Genomic DNA, 20195 nt, shown 5'->3' with positions numbered 1-20195 from the left:
GCAGGCAGAAGGCTGCATCCATAAATTGAAATATGGATTTTTACATCACAATGTCTTAAAAGATGGTACTCTGTTTCTCCGGAATTGACCTGAAGCTGAACCAATCCACAACCTGACCTCTGACTCCTCACCTCTGACTACCTCGGTCCATTCGCTACTGATCCTGCTCCACGTTTTCATGAGAGCAAACCATGCCGGGCATCCATTAGCATCTCTCCACGGAGCACATGTCCACTGGGACTGAGACGGTCATTAGCCGGAGACATCTGCACCCAGTCTCTCCCTGCCAGCCAATCACATGCCCAGCTGGAGGCGTGCACACAAACATGCAGCATCAATGGTGCAGCAGCTGGTACACTAAGAGCACACAAAGCTGGTGATGCTGTATCCAGTGTTGTGCTGACTGAAGCCAAATACATTTGTTTTTCTGTCAATTCAGAATCCATGAATGGTTGCGAAAATGATCCGCGGGGTAATGAGAGATGGGGAGGAGGTTCTGGAGAGAAGACAGGAGATCACGGTGGAGGGGAAGGAACGACTGAATGGGAGGAGACCTGGGCGTGGAAGAGGAGGACCAACTCCAGCATCCGCGGCATCTGATTGGACGACAACAAATGTCCTCCGAGTCAGAGCGGGAAAAGCGGCGCTGCTACAGACACATGTCAACAAGCGGACTCCACTCAGCCCGGTGTGACAGCGGCGTGTCGGCCTTCGAAACCGGGAACTCCGCTCTGGGAAGTACGGTGAGACAAACCAGCCGGTAACGGGCCACCACTGACCGACAGCCGGTTAGCGGCTAGCTTACAAATAGCTAGCAAGCAGCCGGTTAGCGGCTATCTTACAGATAGCTAGCAAGCAGCCGGTTAGCGGCTAGCTTACAGATAGCTAGCAAGCAGCCGGTTACCGGCCAGTTACAGATAGCTAGCAAGCAGCCGGTTACCGGCTAGCTTACAGATAGCTAGCAAGCAGCCGGTTAGCGGCCAGCTTACAGATAGCTAGCAAGCAGCCGGTTAGCGGCCAGCTTACAGATAGCTAGCAAGCAGCCGGTTAGCGGCTAGCTTACAGATAGCTAGCAAGCATCCGGTTAGCGGCTAGCTTACAGATAGCTAGCAAGCAGCCGGTTACCGGCCAGTTACAGATAGCTAGCAAGCAGCCGGTTAGCGGCTAGCTTACAGATAGCTAGCAAGCAGCCGGTTAGCGGCTAGCTTACAGATAGCTAGCAAGCAGCCGGTTAGCGGCCAGTTACAGATAGCTAGCAAGCAGCCGGTTACCAGCTAGTTTACAGCTAGTTAGCAAACAGTAATGATAAGGTTACACGAGCTGTGCTCGTCCAGAGGCGTCCATGCTATTCACCACCATACACGAGAGACAACGTGCACGGAAACCACTTTGATCATAGGCATTTATATTGACACTCTTTCAATCAAAAGCCAGGCGTCATTAGGTGGAGGACTCCTTGTAGGGAGCCGATGGCGGCTCGTCTGATTTAGGTCTGTCCGCATTGAGTTGGTTGTGGTGTGGTGTCGGTGACAGATGAGCTGACAGCCCGGTAGTGCTGCTCCTGTAATGTTCCGCATGTCTCTTTGTCCCTGTGTGTCTGCAGCAGGAGCCATGCAGGCCTTCCTGAAAGGAGCGACGCTTCAGTCCACCAGACCTCAGAAAGACAAGGCGGCAGCAGGGCCCAGTTCAGAGAAGAGAGCCAAGCCCATTCCCTGGGTAGAAAAGTAGTGAGTGGACCACAACGATCTGCTGTACAGTATGTCTGAATCCAGCAGAACCCCAGCAAGCCTGGGTCACTGTGACATGACCCACTGCTGCATAGCGAGCCCCGTGCGGGTAACCCCTCAGTGTAGCAGCAATCAACTATGAGACGGCTCTTAAAAAATCATTCTTACTATGTAGACATCTCACACAAATTCAATTGAACGAGATGGATGTATTGTTCAGCCCTACCTGTATTCCAGGGTTCCACCGTAGTGAACACTATCCGGTACACCTGTTCAGCCCAATCATACTTTTATGATGCCACTGGTGTTGCGTGTTGTTCACCGCTGATTGCATGTAATCATGTTTCACAGGTAAAGGGGTGTTTTTTCTGTTCTATGTGGGTGTTTCTCGTGTACATTTGTTAGGAGAAAGGAGATGCACGTCCTATAATGCAGTGCAGTCCAACAAATCCTTACAGTTTTGTTAGGTTTCGGAAAGCTCTCCAGGGAGGCCTCACTCCTTTGTTCTCGTCCCGGCCGGAAACGAAGATACAAAAGAGTCAGCTTGCGTAAATTCAAAAATCAAAAAGTATTTAATAACTAAACGTTATAAGGAATACAATTACAAAGTGAAATACAAAACGAACAGTAAATATTCTGCGAAATAGAGAATTCTCTGAGCAAGTCTAAAGTGACTTATCAAAGCGGCTGCAGGAAAACTCCTGAGGTGTGTTTTCTTTGGTGCGTTTGAATGTCATTGGCTTCTTCTTCAAAGTGTCTCCTCCTTCACTGTCCCCTTCACGTTGAGGTGTGAAGCTGCAGCTGTAACCTGAAACCTCACTGTCCCTCACATTTCAATGCATTCAATGTAGATACGTTTGGCTTCATCCCTCAATGAGTGAATATAACAAAGCATACATCGTTAAAGTCTTCATCTTATAACTAGTACACTTTAATTACAACAAGTCATTCATGATCACCGTTCATCATAAGATCTAAGACAGTTCATGTGGTCCAATTCTCAAGACATTTGCCTCAGTCGGCTGCCTTACATTAAGTTGTTCATTTACTACCTGACAGGAGAACAAACTCCCAAAAAACCCTCTTTAGGGATAAAATTGGGAGAAATCTATAAAGAACGGCAATTAGTATCCGTCCCCAGGTTTTAACATCACATTGTGACAGAATGTTAATGTGTACAGTGTTTATATGATTTAAATGACTATACATTGTGTTTGATTGAAATTGCATTCACTTCATCTAACATGTTAATGTAATAACTAATATCTAATAACACACAAACTATAATTCTAACACTAAACATTATTACACATACTATAACGTCCATGACTAGGGGGTGCACTTCTGGCTTAAATCCATAACAGTTTCAAACATCAAATTGAATTTATCCAAAGCTCGATAGTAAAGAAGTATCGGCAGGGTTTGTATTGGACCACCGAGTGTTTCTACTGCCTGATGATGAAGCCCCAGAACATAACATGCTCCACAGATAACCAGCTGTGTTTTTGTGAATCCCAGCAGGCCAAAGTGTGTTGATGAGGTGGCCTTCCAGGACGAGGTGGTAGCCGTGCTGAAGAAGTCTCTGGAAGGAGCTGATGTGGGTATCACTCCCTTTTTTCTAGACTCTTGATAACTCTGTTCTGGGCTGTAGGGGACAAATTAGATGAATTCTGTGACCAGACAGACACTGACACAATTTTAAATGAAACGGGGAAACCGGGTTGTTGCTGCATTGATTGCTGCGTTTATATTTAAAAGCACGTTATTAATGGCGTTTGTTCCGCTCGTTGTGTGAGGGACACTCCCACTTGGTCTGCTGACGTCAGCTGGAGCTTCACTGTCTTCATGTCCCTGTGGACATGTGGACAGAACAGGGGGGCCCCTTGCTTTTTCTAATATTGTTTTAGCACCGGTATCAGAAAAAACCAAGCAATAACCATCCCAACTTAAAACTGCTCAATTAATCAAATATTGGGTCACGATTTAAATGAGAGAGATCGTCAGCGATCTTGACGTTTAAAACGCGTGCTCTGCTACGTAGCGCTTCCTCGACTAACCACCAGGGGCAGAGGGAGGTGGGAGGATTCATGGCGCCCTGCAGCCTCACAGAACGTGAGTGTTGGTAGGAGAGTAGAGGACAACGCGGTGTGAGAGGTCAGCAGCAAAGGGGGAGGAGCCAGTCCCTCAGAGGGTCATCATCCGTGGTCTGCAGGTTTTTGTGATATGCTCTGTTCTTGGTTACGTCAGAGTGCTTCGCAGTTACCAACTTGTTCGACCACCCGAAGAATCTCCACAAACTGTCCAACGACACAGGAGCACACGGTGCATCAAAGCACCGCCCAAAGACTGAAATAACTGAGCAGTGCTCGTGCTCCTTAAAACGTTGTGTCCCTAGAATGAGGGATTGTGCTTTTGGCCATAATGGTGCAGCCCCGTCGCTACCAGCACTCAACGCTAACTCTTAAAGACATTTGGCAAAGACATCAAGTGGAATCAGTGCTGATTTCGTGGTTCAAGAGCCAGCTGGAGCTCACAGGCGTCCTGTAGTTCATGAAGACGTGTTCTCACTAGTGTTTGCTTTAACCGCAGCTTCCCAACCTGCTCTTCTACGGCCCTCCTGGGACGGGGAAGACCTCCACCATCCTGGCTGCCGCCAGAGAACTTTACGGGTCAGTGACGGTGGCGTTTGAGGTCCCAGCACCACCAGAACGCCTTGGTGTTCGTTAATCGTTCGTCTGCTTTCTCTTGTATGAATCCGGCCGTGCTCCAGCCCCCACCTGTACAGACAGAGGGTGCTGGAGCTCAACGCCTCCGACGAGCGAGGCATCCAGGTGGTCCGGGAGAAGGTGAAGAACTTTGCTCAGCTCACCGCGGCCGGGACTCGCCCAGAGTGAGTCAGCGTCCATTCCTCAAATAAAGGCCCCAAGCTCTTCAGTAATTCTCAACCCTGCCTCTGTGCTGTGCCGCGTCGCCAGTGGCAAGCCGTGTCCTCCTTTTAAGATCATCATCCTGGACGAGGCGGACTCCATGACGGGACCGGCTCAGGCCGCTCTAAGGCGGACCATGGAGAAGGAGTCCCGCACCACACGCTTCTGCCTCATCTGCAACTACATCAGCAGGTGGGCTGACCGACGTGAGCAAGGCGTGCACACGCTGTGTGACCGGCCGTCACCCCGCTGTGTATCTGTGTGTCCACCAGGATTATTGAGCCGCTGACCTCCAGATGTTCCAAGTTTCGCTTCAAACCTCTGGCCAATAAGATCCAAGAGGAGCGCCTGTTGGAGATCTGTGAGAAGGAGAACCTCAAGTACACCAAAGAGGTACGAGAGGAGGATTCCTATGAACAGCTGACGGATAAACTGTCTGGAAGAATGAATGCAGCTAGAAAAGCAGTGCTGCAGTGCCCACCTGGTTTCCCTGTGTAGAGAAGGGGATACAGGCGCATTCCATGGCTCAGTGACCTTTGAATCCTTGAAGGTACAGAAGTCCTCTGTCCTCCAAACTGACCAGCTGTCATGGCTGCTCGGTAACTGGGCTGTAACGTTGTCCTGTGGGTGTGGCAGAGAACTGCGACTGCCTCCTCTGTTCAGCCGAGGAAGTCAAAGCGCATCCGTCTGTCCTTCCAGAGCATAGCAGCGTTGGTGGGCGTGTCGGACGGAGACCTGCGGAAAGCCATTACCTTCCTCCAGAGCGCTGCACGCCTCAACATGGACAAGGAGATCACAGAGAGAGCCGTCATTGACATAGCCGGGGTGAGGCGCACTACTAGGGGCCCCGTTTATTATTATCTGGCAGTCATGTGACCAAGTCGTCGTGCGCTTTCGCCGCAGGTGGTCCCTCCCAAGATGATCGACAACCTGCTCCACATCTGCTTCACGGGCACGTTTGAGAAGCTCGAGGTGGCCGTCAGGGTACGTGTTCTGACAAGCGCGCTGCCAGGCGCTCGGGACAAAGTATTAAGTATTCACACGATTAACGTCTGCTCCATCAGAACATGGTGGATGAAGGCTATGCAGCCACACAGATCCTGAGTCAGCTCCACGAGTCCATCATAGAGCGGCAGCTGAGCGACAAGCAGAAGTCGGCCATCACAGAGAAGATGGCGGTAAGTGGACATTGTTTAGGACTCTAGATGATTCCTTTAATATCCAATCTGACGCCATCAGAACCAAATGTATGCGGTGGAGAGTTGTTGAAACATGTTCAGCTAGAGAGGCGTATAACATAATAATAATAATATGGTGGATCACTAACGGATGTATTGGTTCAGATGAAATGGTGAAAAGTTAAGGGACGTTAGTATTCATATTAGAGACGAGGAAATAGAGGTTTTGTTAATCTGTGATGAAGTTGTCGGTGTAGCAGTGACACATACTGTGTGTATACAACAGTAACCGTAGTAACCCCAGCCCCTGCTGACCGGCGCTGTGTGTTCCTGATATACAGGCGTCACTGTGTCCGGTAGAAAGCGTAATCTAAGGTCTACACCTTGTTCTTCATCAAACAAAGCACAGCTTCGTTTGGTTTGGTACTCGCACCAGGAGGCGCTCCCACCACCTGCAGCAGGATGGGTATCGCTAAAGCCATTCTTCAAATTGAACAATATATTAACTTTAAACAATACTGTAGATCTAAATACATTAAGAACACTTCACACTACAGCTTTGAACTTTTTAACTTCAAATTATGAGCAATATATTAACTGTTTACAGTTACTTAGCGTTTCCCTCTGTAAGAGCTTGAAGTGTATCTATTACTTCATTTGTATTTGGGGAATATTAATTATTCAATTTCAGATTTAGGCTTATTGTGCAGGAAATAAAGATATGTAACATATTGAAAAGCATTTATGTTGGATGGACCCTGTTTGCTTGTCTCTGTTTAATGACGTATTGCAGCAGGTGCAACAAACACAAGAGCTGCATGAGGCACGTTTTCTCCCATGTGATAGAATTGATTATTTCTATGTTTAGTTAAGCTTTGCTGCGTAAAATAAAGACTGAAAGATCCAAACGATCTGCCATCGTGTCTGCAGCTCAATGCGTCTTAAAGCCTGGCTCATGCTTCTGCGTTTTCAGAGAGACGCAAGAGCCCCCTGCGTGTCCCTTGCGTGTCTTTTCACACCTCCTCGTGTGCGTCGACCCATTTTTCTAGACTAGCGTCAAAAGCGGCGCAGCCTCCTGCAGCACCAGGCTGTGATTGGTCTGCTGACTACGTCCTTTACGGAGTCTCACGTCTCCGCTTTCATAGCCCGATACCCGCTGCAAGGACGGAGTCATCAGTTTTTCAATCTGCTCAGGCACCAAAATCTCCGATGCGTTTCGGGGCGGACGGTACCGGCCGAGTTGCGTTCCTTGGGGGTGTTGTTGGCATTATACTGTAATGGAGCTGCAAACACAAGCTGTGTCTCAAGTCGCTGGACTGCAGCTGGTAACAACTAGCGAGTAAGCTGACCCGAGCGCCCTCTGAAACGGGACGGTCCTACAGGGGGACGTCCTGCTTGCGTCATCAGCTTTACCTCCGCTGCGCCTGTTGCATAGCAACCTGCTGCGCTTGACCGTAAAAGCCAAAAAAAGTTCAGAATTTCATATTTAATTTAGCGAGCAAACGGTACCTGTTCACATTGACCCGAGCGTTCCGTATCACTGCGCACTCAGAATAACTGTTAGATTTTGAGCGATGTTTCAGTATTTAGCTCGGTGGCGATTGACAAACAAAGACAATCGCAACTGGACAATTAAAAGGTGGACATCATGAGCGATGTGAGTGAATGAGATGGTGCGAGATCTTGCAAGGAGACCCGATGCGGTTTACGTGCACGTACGGGGACTATTTTTCTCTATGCTACTGAAATGAGATACACAACATTGGTTATGGCTTAGTGGCTTATACTATTTTGGCAGCTATTTACTTACCAGCAAAGTTATAAATAGTATTATAAAAGCAGTAAGGTACTTTATCTTCAATAATGTAACAGTTTGAGGGTTGTCGGGCCTAACAACCCCCCCGAACTGTTATTCATTCATTATTGGAAGTACATCCTCTCGTACCTTATTGTTTAATAGCATCTTCCGCCTCCGTCCTGAATAAATTAAATTAAATCCTCGTCCGCTGCACTGCATGCTGGGATATGCTGGGTCACAAAGGACCGATCAGATGTGTCCTCCCAATCGGCTCCTGGAGGACTTTGTCCCTCGACCGCGTTCGCAGGAGCCGACGGATCGGGACCAGCGAGTCGCAGTGGAAGTGACGTATTGGTCGACGAGCGTCCTCAGGGATCCAGCCTGGCGATTACGTTGTATCGTATCGCGACTACATTTCCCCGCGCAAATTGTTTTGTTGCTTCTCGTTTTATGCAGCAAAGCGCACCAATCATGTTGTCAACACATCGAGACAAACAAGGAGCATCTTCAGTTCCTGCACAATGAGCACAAATGAAATGATTACTATTCCCATTAACTAACACACACTTCCGGCTCTTACAGAAACACTTAGTCAACTGTGAACCGTTTTATTCAAGTTTGAAGTAAACAAACATCTTTAAAGTTTTAAAAGAATTGTTTTAGCACCGGAATGGGGGAAAAACCAAACCACACTCGTCCCTGGTGGATAATTGTAAACTTTTCCTTGGGGCCAAATTGAATGGTAGAACAACTGTATATGCTTTGCATTCTCATTGTTAGTTAAATAATAATAATAAAGTCCTGGACACCCATTGGTCAGAATGTGTCTGAACCCTGTCACTGAACCGTCTCCATGACTACACCCACTTGTGTCCTGCGTGCTGTGTTTCCTCTGGTCCAGGTGGTGGGGAAGTGCCTGACCGACGGGGCAGACGAGTACCTGCAGATGTTGAGTCTGTGTTCACTCATCTTGCAGCAGGCGTCCCACAACAACTAGAGTGCTACTGCTTAACAACGGCTCTTGTACACTTTTGCATTTTGTTAAGTAATAAATAGTTTTGTACACTTTGTTTGTTTTTTTTCTCCTTAATCCTCATACGGGTCGTCCTTCTGCTCCTACCAGGAGCACTGATACAGTACTTTACCAGTACCGTTCTCACTGACACACACGCATGTTTCAAGCAGTGCAACTTAAACTCCTTTCTTCTCAGGAAACAGGATGAATATGAAGATTTCGGTTTTATTATAAATTGTGTTCATTCATAGTTGACCTTATACAGTTTTTTTACATTATCCTTTTTACTACATTCTCTTTGAACATAAGTTCTACCCCAGAAACATGAAGAACTTTACTAATATGAAGGTAACAGAAAATACTGAATATTTTAATTTTGAACTAAGAATAAAAATGGTGCAAATGAATACAACAGCGTATGATATAGAGAAATATAACAACCTGAGACTACGTATTGTATACAGAACTTGATTATGTGTCATGTCAAAGTGCTGCAACAGAAGGCAAACGTGAAAAAAAAATTACATCCACAAGAGCTGCACCCACAAAACGGTTTGAGTTCTGAGAGAGGGCGGGGCTTCTGGTTTTCTGGTGACTTAGACTGTTGTCATTGATGCCTCCCGCCGTACATGATAAACACCTTCACGCCCACACACACGTTTAAACCTCCGAGAGCAGAATCTGGTGGGTACATTTTGTAGACCAACAGATGGCTTTAGAGCTGCTGGTAAAGATGAAACTAGTGCTAGAATGTAAGCGTGGGGGACTGCAGATGTGCTGCTGTGTGTCATCACAGAGAGCCGATGAGGAACCCGCCCTCTCTCCATTAGCTGTCTTGCATTAGTTGTGTCCCACAAGCATCCCATCACCAGCAGGACCAGGCCAATGGGACAGTCTCAATGCCATCCTTGGAAAGGTCCACGATTGTCCTGACACTCTATATTCAGTGTCTCTCTCTGGTCTCCTGCACCATCACCTTGCGGTAGGTGGGGGTTGAATTCACTGTGGTAGTGGAGGAGCGCACCATGTTGATCTGAGAGCCAGTGGCTGGGCTGTCTTTGCTGTGGTGGACTCTTTGAGAACCGGAGACAACACTCCTCTGGGACAGCCCTCCTGCCACCTGGACCAGTGGCCCGCCGCTGCTTGTTGACCCTCCAGCCACCAGGACCCTCTGGGACCCCGAAAGCCCTTCTGACCGCAGAGTGCCGCCCTGCAGAGTGCCGCCCTGCACATAGCTCATTGACCCTGCAGGGACTTTGCCCTCCACCATCATCATCGTCTGGGAGCCAGAGAGAGTCCCATTGTGGATCACGTTGCCACCGCCCCCCTGGATTCCACAGCTCTCCACCAGCACCATGTGGGGGCCTTGGGCTTGTCCACCGGACATCATCGTCTGCCCCTGAACAACCATGCCTTGGGCAGGTCCAGTCTGCAGACCGTTAACCATCACCATGCTCTGCAGGTTGGTGGCTGGTGCTTCTGCCAGCAGGACAGTGTTCTGAATCTGTGGCTGGACTACGAAGTGCGCCGGCTGCAGCATCGGGCCGGTGGTGTAGTAGATCTGCTGCTGCTGCTGCGGCTGTAGAAGGACCATCTGGCCTTGATTCAACATCCCTTCGTCCGCCACAGTCATCCCTTGCCTCACTGTGGCCGTGCTCTCCTTGATCACCTGAGAACGCTCAGATGAATCCCGGACCACAGTCCGGGCAACGGTGGGCTGCAGCTTGGGCGGAGGGGGCTGCTGCTGGCTGGTCATTGACGTTGATACTGAGGTCTGAGTGTTGATGGAAGCACTGGGCAGAGGAGTTAACACTTGTTTGACTTGGGTTGGGATTTTCTTGCCGCTGCACACCTCAGCCAGGGTCTTGAACTTTGCCCCGAGGTCATCGAGGAAGTGCAGGTCGTTGTCAGACTCCAAGAGGCTGCAGCAGCCCACTGAGCCAGCAGAGGAGCCCTGGCCCTCGTAGTCAAAGACCAGAAGACTGTCCTTCAGTCCAAGGTTCTCGTTTTCACTGGTCACTTTCTGTTGACACAGAAAAGGAAAATCAACAACCTCCTTGTTGATTAAGCAGTTTTGTGGGAAAAACCAACCACCCTCACAGGAATAGCTTCTTTAAGTTACTGGCTAAACTCAGCCTCTACAAAGAGTAGATGTATGAAAATGATTGCTCACCTGAGTGTAGTACAGTCCCAGGAATTGGTCTTGCAGAGCCATGCCGTCAAACATTCCTCCACCTACTCTGGATTCTCTTCTCTCATAGTGAGAGCCATTGGACAAGCCTTGTATCCATGTTCTTTCTCTAAAGCCACCAGATCCGCAGCCGTCAACTTGCTGAAGGGGCCTAGGCTCTATCCTTGAACCACTCCTGCCCATGCCTTTGCTGATGGTGCTTGTATTTTCATCAATTGGTGATGGCATGATCATGAGTGGCACCTCCTGTGAAAGGCCAAGGATCCAAATGTTAGAACGAGGTTGGCAGTTCTGTTGCTGACAATTCAAAAATCCCTTCATGCAGCCTTCAAGCAGACATCATCTCACAAGGGGCCAGTGTGTATGCCAACATTCCTGCCCTCAACAGTGAAGGTGGTGCGTGTAAAGGGTAGACCTACCGTGTTCTCCCCCTGGCCCTCAGTGTGGTAGTTAACCATGTGTGGTTTGGATGCGAAAGGTATCTCAGCAAAGTCCCCGTTCACGCCCCCAACCCCCCCACATTGACAAAAGAGCAGCATCAGAAGGAGCACTGTGAAAAGAAAAACAACATGGTTTTACTCTTTGACCTAAGGCCCCTACACAGCGCAGAACTTTGAATTCACCTGAACCACTCTCTCTCTTTTCTCTCATGACAGGCCGCCATTTGTGTTTCTGGTGTAACATGGAGTCCATGTTGTAACTCTTTTCACTCAACTTTATCAGGCAACTTGAATCTGTTGTCATATTAGGCTTCTGCCACCAGCTGGACGAACCCACAATCACATCCATAAGGAAAGACCTTTCACTTAAATGGAAATTAGAGCTTCTTCGGCATGTGAAGGGTTTATATCAAATGCGTCACTTTTGATTGGGCTGCTTAAAAGCGGATGGGCCGAGAGTGTAGCGAGGAATGGAGCAACAAAGGACGTTGGCTCCATGCACCTGCCCTGTAGCTGCTCAGGTCATTGTTGATTGAAAGTGGTTGGTACTAGCTTATGTAAGAACTATTATTACTTATTTTTGATTAACTATTATCACATTTTTTATTTCATTTTGACAAATCGAGCCAGTTAAACGAAAAGGACATTTTCACAGTTCTAATCCAATGGGAGCTTGTGTTTGTTGATAGTTTGCTGAATGTATTGTGTATAATTTACGTAAAAAAAACAGAAAACAATGTGAAATTCTATTTTAAGGGTGTTTACTAAAATGTCAGTATTGATAGTTTTCTTATCTCTACCGAGCCGTCGTGGGATGGTCCTGGGCACAGCGAAGGTGATAAATCACAATCAGAGTGACACTCTTACATGGCAACAGCAGCAGGCCCAGGAAAAGCAGTCCGATGCCAGCAGGTCCAAACTTCGCCCACCTGCTGGGCTGACCACCCGCGCCCCGTGTTCCACACGTCACCCCGTCCTCACAGGTGCAAACTTGGACCGTCACCTTCTGTGGTTGTGGACAGGCCTCCCCCTGCTGATCCTTCACCAGCAAGCTCACCTCATAGGAGCCGGGCCATACGGCCCCCACGGCCCTCAGGATAACTGCACTTTCTGCCAGAAAAAGGACATGTTTGGTAAGTCAATGCTTTACACCAAGATTTCAGAACGCTGTAGTGAAGACAAAAGTCTAAAGCTGGCTTTTCTACATTTGAATTTAGAAACAAGGTTCCAGGCATTCTGGTAGTCCACTGTTCTGAGATGTATAGCAACTTCACGTAGTTGTCATTTGGAGACCCAATCCTTTTTTGTACCAAGCTCGACTAATATCTGTGGGCATTTTAACACGAGGGTCTATGAGGATTGGCCCACATTTGGAACTTTTACGAACGGAGGTAATTGACAATTGCACATAACATTTTACAGAGACGTTTTTATCTTTATATGTATTTGTATGTTTATATATGTCTTTACATAACTTTGCAACACTTGGCCATGTTCTCCTCACCATTGAAATTCTCCACCTGCCATTTTCCCTGAGTTTCCTCTGGGATGATGGCAAAGTCAAACGGAGCCCCGTTTGGGAAAGCGTCCTCATCTCTTGCGTTCACAATGATTGCATCAGCCGGGGTGCAGATGGTCTCGATGTCGCTTGTCAGGATGGGACAGTTGTCATTAAAATCTTCCACCTGGATGGCTATTGTGCCAGTGGATGTTTTAGAAGGCATGTCTGTGTAGGAAAACCAATAAAACAAAGATCATTCATCAGTTCCTTTGTTTCTCTTTCCATTCTTCAGAAACACTGTCTGCACACGATGATTCTTCTTCCACTCAGCTGGGGAAACTGTTGGGGGGAAATATCATGACTGCAAACATGTCATCATCTAATTGACTTTGTCACTGTGCTTCTGATGCGCAATCAAAATATTCCAACACTTGAGGTCATACAGGTTAAGTAGATGCCTCCCACTAATAACAGCAGGATGGGAGCTGCAGCTGAGACCTGGTGGTGTAGAACGTAGCCTACCGTCTGAGATGCACAGCACTTTGGCCATGTATGTCCCATTGACCAGGTATGGAGATTCTCTATCAGGCATCTTGTTCAGTTTGATCTGCGCCGTCTTTGGGTCGATGGTCAGCCAGTTGTCAGGGTCCCAGCCCTTGGCGTACCTACAGCCGGAAGAGTTGTGTCATGGTGTTCAGACAGCTGCCGGCGTGCAGAGGCTTTGTTTGTGTGTTTGTGTGGCCACTGACCTGACATTCTCTGCCTGTTTCCCAGTGTCTCCATCTGTTGCCCAGTAGGTGCCAATCACCTGATTCATGTCGAAGGTGCTGCCGCCCTCTGACATGGGAATGGCTTTTACTTTGGGATCGAAACTTGCTCCCTCGCGCTGATTGTTCACCTTGATATTGATTTCATATTCGTCTCCTCCCCCACTAGCACCACTTGAAGTAGAAGCACCCCCTCCCCCCCCTCCCCCGCCAACATTTGCACCACTTGCACCAGGAGCACCCCCTGACCACCCTCCTCCCGTCCCTGTTCCCCCTCCGCCACCTCCTCCCCCTCCTCCTCCTCCTCCCCCTCCGCCACCTCCTCCCCCTCCGCCACCTCCTCCCCCTCCTCCCCCTCCTGACATATTTACATCAATGGCATCTGGCCCTGATCCATCAAAAAATGGAGCCTTGTTTCTTATAGCTAGTCCCAGTTTAAGATCCTTCACATCCTCATAATCCACCTCCTGTGAGAAAGAACATACAAGCACAGTTATTATTGTGCCTATTTGTCAATACAAGCTCAAAAATTCAGCCCGATGAGGACCGAAGTGTAGACGTGCATCCATAATGGTTCTCTCATGTGCCATGGATTTTATTCAGCTATTCATATTAATAAAAAGTAAGTTATCTTTTACATGAGCCTAAAATGATGTTGGATTATAAAATACATTTCTGGAAAACATTAGCAGCAATATCAGGTCTGTGTGTTAAAGAGATATATTTCTGTAATGTGTTTTTGTGCCAACATTGTATGTTATTCAGTAAAGACTGATCAATGTTGTATTGCATGTTTTGTTGGTGTAGCCAGCAAATAGAAGGAAACATCACACGCATACTATTGTTCAAAGCGGCAGTACCTTGTCGAGCATGAGGATGCCCTCGTTGGTGATGGGGTCGGTTTTGATGCTGAAGTACCCAGCCTCGTTGCCTTTGACAATGTCAAACACAGTAATCCAGTTATCTGTGGCCTTCAGGTCCAGGTCCTGGGCTTTGATCCTCATCACCTCCACATTCTTTGTGTTCTCGTCAATTGAGCCCGAAAACTGCAAATACTCAAACACATTAGGAAATGGGAATAACAGGACACTCTTGACTTTCAAGTCTTTGTGCTTTCCCTCCCCACAGGCTTCTGTGGATGGTGGTTCTATGTGATGGTGGTTCTATCTGATGGTGCTTCTATGTGATGGTGCTTCTATGTGATGGTGCTTCTATCTGATGGTGCTTCTATCTGATGGTGCTTCTATCTGATGGTGCTTCTATGTGATGGTGATGGTGGTTCTATGTGATGGTGGTTCTATGTGATGGTGGTTCTATGTGATGGTGGTTCTATCTGATGGTGGTTCTATGTGATAATGGTTCTATGTGATGGTGGTTCTATGTGACGGTGGTTCTATCTGATGGTGGTTCTATGTGATGGTGGTTCTATCTGACGGTGGTTCTATGTGACGGTGGTTCTATGTGACGTGGTTCTATCTGACGGTGGTTCTATGTGATGGTGGTTCTATGTGACGCTGGTTCTATGTGACGCTGGTTCTATGTGACAGTGGTTCTATGTGACGTGGTTCTATCTGACGGTGGTTCTATGTGATGGTGGTTCTATCTGACGGTGGTTCTATCTGACGGTGGTTCTATGTGACGGTGGTTCTAGCTGATGGTTGTTCTATCTGACGGTGGTTCTATCTGACGGTGGTTCTATGTGACGGTGGTTCTAGCTGATGGTTGTTCTATGTGATGGTGGTTCTATCTGATGGTGGTGATGGAGGCTGTGCGCCTGGTTTACTACTCACTATTATTTTAATCATTTCTGTCATAGGAATTGAATGTATTGTACATATTTTACATTGTTCCTTCTGTCCTCATGACGTCATTGTAGTCTGTCCACCTGGAGACGGATCCTCCTCTGACGTTCTCCCTGAGGTTTCTTCCCTTTTTTCCCCAATGAAGGGTTTTTTCATTGTTTGGGGAGTTTTTCCTGTGCCGATGGTTTCGGGGCAGAGGATGTTGCATGTGTACAGACTGTAAAGCCCTCTGAGGCTAATTTGTAATTTGCGATTTTGGGCTATACAAAATAAAATGAATTGAATTGAATTGAATGTGTGATCTGTGACACGAGTATGTATACATGTCCATGTATTCTACGGTACGAGTCAAAGCTTTGGACAAACTTTCTCATTGAGTTGAACGAGAAAATATGTGTTATATGTATACATTTGACTGCTAGTGAACATGTTGAAACTATTCAACTCTGAAACCCCGTATGGGAACCATTTCCCCTGACACCTGATGCACATACTCACATAATGATATTTTAAAAAGTGAGAGGCAGAAAAGTACCTGTTTTTTTTCCAGAGTGGGATGGTTGTCGTTCACATCTTCGACATTAATAGTAACCGTGCTGGTTGCACTATGTCCCCCGAATCCGCCGTTTAAGTCCTGACCTTTTACCTTCAGAGTGTATTGATCAGCTCTCTGAAATCACAAATACAGCAGGGACTTATTTCAGTAAAATGTCCTAAATAATCAAATAAGCATGGCAACTGATCCAGTTACCATTTGGTGAGTGTCTATACTCAACACATAGCATTCGTAATGGTTCCTTTCAGAAAGTAGAACTGAGGCTTTAAGCTGCGTGCCTGTGGTCACTGTGCTTTGTTAGTACACGTATTAAAGTCATGTGGCAGAGAAGGCAAAGAAGTCAAAAAGCAAAGGCCTCCAGCTTCCCAACTGGTCAACACCTTCTTCACCTAATGGCATTTTATTAGCTGGCATTGATGAGCAGATTTTCCATTTCTCTGTGAAAGCAAGTAGTTTTGTACCTCTCTGTCCAGGGCAGAATTCTTTACGTAGATGGTCCCATCCTTTCTTATTTCGAACATGTCATGAGGCGGGTTCTGTTCTAAGAGGCTATAGGCGATTTGGGAGTTTGGGTTATTTGGTTCGTCAGCGTCGGTTGCAGTTATTTTCATAACTGAAGTCCCTGTAAAAACAGCATTAAATGTGATGTTATTGTTCAGTCTGGTGTGGTCTGATGACACCAAACTAGCTCTAGATGTCGCTTGGCTGATGAACGAACAGACAAACCAAGCTGATTGATGATAGTAAATGAAGACCTTTCCATGGTTGAAGACCAAGGTGATGTCAGGGAAACAGGTAAACTGCTACATACCTTTTTATTACCAGTTCAAACAGCCTCTACAACTATTTCTATATCTGCACCTAACAGCTCTTAAAGCTATTTATTTTTATTAAAAAACAAGATCTTGTTTCCCTCTGGGGAGTCATGGGGAGGTTTTTAGCACTTCCAGCATCACACATCGAGATGGGACTCACCGGCAGCACTAAGCTCCTTCACACTCCCTGGTTTGATGTCTCCAAACACTGGCGGGTTGTCGTTAACATCCACAACCTTAATCCGTATGTCAATTTTTTTCTCTGCATGGCTGCCGTCTTTGTACTTAGCGACACCTGACAACTGAAACAGAACTATTCCTTAAATATGGTCTCAACCTGTACATTTGCAAACATAATTGGGCGTTGACATGTACATGGGCTCTGGTAAGTGGGGAAATACAAGAGAATCTCTCCTGTATCACTCACATTGTACGTGTCGATCACCTCCCTGTCGAGCACTTTGGTCACCCTAATAAATCCAGTCTTAGGGTCCACTATGAACAGACCGTATGGCCTTTCATTTGCACCGATGCCTTCTAGAGCGTATTCAATGTCCATTGAAGATTCAGCATCTGAGCGGATCTAGAAAACAAGACGTGATCCTTTCAGCGCACCGGGGAAAATCCCTTCAGAGACAGTCTTGTCTGTGGTGAGATAGATTTAATGGGTACCATCAATCAGGGACTCACCTTAGCAATAAAATCCTGTTGGGTGTAGTCTTCATTTTCCAACAGAGGCCTCGGAGGGAGAATCCATTCTCTTTTTTTTCTGACCAGATTGTCTCCAGAGCTAGCGATCCGCGCGATGACAGCCTGGAACACAACAGATGGAGTAGGAATTATTAGTCTTTGGTCCGGACATGTAGAGGTTTTTCAAGGGATAAACTTTAAGAAAGGTGTCCAGCTTATTGATCATATACTTGTTACTGTTTTAACTGACATATTGCATTTTTAAAGACCCAGTGAATTTTAATCTTTTTTTCTGAAAGTATTTATGACTCATCCTGCATTCAATAGTGTAAAAAGAAATCACCAAATCCAATGAGACTTTGTGTGAGCAACCACCCTCACTGTCATATCAAATCTAATTAAGAAATGTTGATCGTGAACATTGGTTAATGCAAAACAAAATAAATGATAATGTATATCTCCCCATTCTTGCCTTTGCATCATGTTTAAGGTGCTTGTTCACATGTACATCTGTACAAAAGCACAATTCTTTTTCATATGATTATCAACCTGTATGTCTTTAATGCATCCCACCCAGCAACACGTCACCAAACTCCCCATGTTCAAAAGACTTGTCTCTAACTAAAAAACCCGGCTGGTCGGCGAGGTGGCAGCTCCGTCTGCAGAAGAAGTTCATGTAAATAAATCGCTTCACTTCCTGCTGCTCACGCAGGGTTCAGTCAGCCTCAAATTGGGCCTGCTGGTTTGAAGAGAGAGGGAGGGGCTTACCTGTTGTTCAGGTACTCGTCATTGCTGCCGCTCCCGCTGGCTACGCTGCTCGTGATATTCTAGTGTGTAGCAAGGACAAGTGTGCGTGTGTGTGTGTGTGTGTGTGTGTGTGGGTGTGTGTGTGGGTGTGTGTGCGTGTGGGTGTGCCGGCAGTTGGCTGAATGGTTTCATGGAAACACTGAGCCATCTTCTCGTTGATGCCAGACAAAGAACTAGTTCCTCCACTTCTCTGGTGGCACAGCCTTCGCCTTGATACTATTTTTGATGGTGACAGTTACAAAGACTGGCGGTTCACATTCTAAAGGCCAGTAACTTGCAGCTTGAGGGCAAAACACGATGGTCAGCATCCTTCTTGTGGTCTGTAGATCTGCTCAGTCGGCTTAGTGGTCATATTGAAATCACTTTGTCTTCAATTTGTTGTCACTTTTGCCACTCGCGTCAAAATGAGTAACGCTTGGCTTCCTCTACTTCCAGGGAAGGCAGCACGTTGCCTCAGACCGGGGATCTAGTGAGAGCAGGAGGGGACATACAGCTCGGCCCCATCAGCAATATGCATGGGATGAGGAGCTGAGCTCTGTGAGCATAGAGCAGTGGTTCTCTACTCAAGACCATGTTGACCACTTTCCAATTCTGATCTTATATCCAAGAACCCAAACGGTTTTTGGTGAAGGTGCTTGGCGTGAGAAAGGTTAAGATCCCCAGCGTGAGAACAGACAGGCAGACGCACCCTACCACTCCCAGCAGCACCCATCAGTCAATGCATGGGCATGTCGGCGTGACACGGGGGAAAGGAGTGGCCTCCCGTCTCCGAATGCAGGACATGTGAGGCCTTAATGAGCTGCAGAATTCAGCCAAGCTTTATATCTGTGCATCTCTCACCTAGATGATTATTTTGGCTGAGCGGCTTTCAGCTATCATGATGGCTGCATCAACCCCCTCAAAGTGGCACCCATGCCACTGGAGAATCTCATTTTACAACTTTCATTCTACTTCACTTGATACCCGTCGTGTGACTGGCAGCTTTCAGTGTGTGTAGTGCAGGCGTACTCTACCACACGACAACTACATCAGACTCCATGGGTGTTAGCTGTTAAATCTGAGACTACAAAACCATGCAATGTTGGGAGGACAAAGGGACGCAGAGGTTGTTTGATCCTGGGTCATTCTACCCCAATAGTTATTCACTAATAAATGCTGTTGTGTTTGTCTGAACTTCCGATACTCACACCAAGCGCACAAATCTGAATTGTGCGAAGCATGAAACATCTTGTCATGAGCCGTCTGTGTAATCTACTGATGTTCCAAACATGATGAGAAAAGAGTCATTTATTTAGCATAAATTATAAGAATAATGTTTTAAAACTCCCACTGAGTCCCACTGAGCCGTTGACAGTTATGATAAAAGCATAATGCAAAAAGAAGCAGTGAGCGGTGTATCCTCTTAACTCTCACCAGTCAGGCTTTGACATGAACACACCTGTGCGTTGCCATGGCAGCCAGGTATTTGAAACATAGACGTAGATCAACATAGACACGGTAATTATCCATGACACGAGGGAGTAGGTGATCTTTCCCCACTACGGCCTTTCTACCTGGAACTACTTGTTTCCACAAACTGATTGTTTGTTGCTTCTGGTACAGGTAGATAAATAGGACCTTAATACATGCTCATATATGTGGAGTTATCCGACAAAGGGGTGGCCACTGTGAGCCGCAGGACAGACGGACAGGTAGCGCGTCGCACTCACCGTTAGTAGTAACAGAAGAAACAAAGGAGAAGAAACCCCAATCATGGTGCTCCCGGTCCGCGACAAGTGACTGATGCGGGTTAGAGTCCCAGACACACTGAGATCTAATGGAGACGAGGAGGAGGCTTTTGAGGAGGAGCAGTGCTCCACCTCACACACAGACACACCCGTCAGGAGAAAGTGTGTTTGTGGGGGAGGAGCACTACATCTGTGGAACTCAATATCAGCCTGAATGTCAGTACAAAGAAAAGAGAAACAGAAGCCACCTCACG

The 20195-nt window shown here is 47.0% G+C and overlaps 2 protein-coding genes across 5 annotated transcripts; one reads left to right on the top strand and one right to left on the bottom strand.

Moving 5' to 3' along the window:
• The first annotated feature begins 351 nt into the window (after window positions 1-351).
• rfc4 (replication factor C (activator 1) 4) lies at window positions 352-8698 on the top strand. Of its 4 annotated transcripts, none has more exons than XM_040183364.2 (11): window positions 352-743; window positions 1604-1727; window positions 3246-3324; window positions 4317-4396; window positions 4498-4617; window positions 4703-4846; window positions 4927-5047; window positions 5354-5479; window positions 5558-5638; window positions 5719-5832; window positions 8532-8698. In XM_040183364.2, exons 2-11 carry the CDS (start codon window positions 1612-1614, stop codon window positions 8625-8627), a joined length of 1077 nt encoding a protein of 358 aa, XP_040039298.1. In that variant the 5' UTR covers window positions 352-743; window positions 1604-1611; the 3' UTR covers window positions 8628-8698. The 4 variants fall into 4 exon arrangements, with proteins under 4 accessions (XP_040039298.1, XP_077963650.1, XP_040039297.2 ...); XM_078107524.1 differs by having other exon boundaries at window positions 528-738; window positions 1607-1727; XM_040183363.2 differs by having other exon boundaries at window positions 528-738.
• A 152-nt stretch (window positions 8699-8850) lies between these two features.
• Window positions 8851-20083, bottom strand: LOC120823420 (desmoglein-2.1-like). Its single transcript, XM_078107523.1, has 14 exons — window positions 19924-20083; window positions 17408-17530; window positions 17145-17300; window positions 16878-17019; window positions 16364-16524; window positions 15882-16016; window positions 14405-14590; window positions 13527-14011; window positions 13300-13442; window positions 12781-13002; window positions 12144-12386; window positions 11256-11386; window positions 10819-11082; window positions 8851-10668 (listed from the first exon to the last, which is right to left on the bottom strand). Exons 1-14 carry the CDS (start codon window positions 19966-19968, stop codon window positions 9589-9591), a joined length of 3516 nt encoding a protein of 1171 aa, XP_077963649.1. The 5' UTR covers window positions 19969-20083; the 3' UTR covers window positions 8851-9588.
• Between the last annotated feature and the right edge of the window lie 112 nt (window positions 20084-20195).

Source organism: Gasterosteus aculeatus, chromosome 8 (genome assembly GCF_964276395.1).
Source record: "Gasterosteus aculeatus chromosome 8, fGasAcu3.hap1.1, whole genome shotgun sequence".
NCBI classification, from domain to species: Eukaryota; Metazoa; Chordata; class Actinopteri; order Perciformes; family Gasterosteidae; genus Gasterosteus; species Gasterosteus aculeatus.
This window is presented reverse-complemented; position numbering and strand designations above follow the sequence as displayed.

Excerpts from the sequence above, each read along its gene's own strand:
- rfc4 (XM_040183363.2), top strand. The coding sequence starts at position 543 with ATGGGAGGAGACCTGGGCGTGGAAGAGGAGGACCAACTCCAGCATCCG. Across the intron at positions 4,397-4,497 it reads GCCGCCAGAGAACTTTACGG|CCCCCACCTGTACAGACAGA; the intron begins GTCAGTGACGGT and ends GCCGTGCTCCAG. Across the intron at positions 4,847-4,926 it reads ATCTGCAACTACATCAGCAG|GATTATTGAGCCGCTGACCT; the intron begins GTGGGCTGACCG and ends TGTGTCCACCAG.
- LOC120823420 (XM_078107523.1), bottom strand. The coding sequence starts at position 19,968 with ATGATTGGGGTTTCTTCTCCTTTGTTTCTTCTGTTACTACTAACG. Across the intron at positions 17,301-17,407 it reads AACAGGATTTTATTGCTAAG|ATCCGCTCAGATGCTGAATC; the intron begins GTGAGTCCCTGA and ends CTTGTTTTCTAG. Across the intron at positions 14,591-15,881 it reads CCACTCTGGAAAAAAAACAG|TTTTCGGGCTCAATTGACGA; the intron begins GTACTTTTCTGC and ends GAGTATTTGCAG.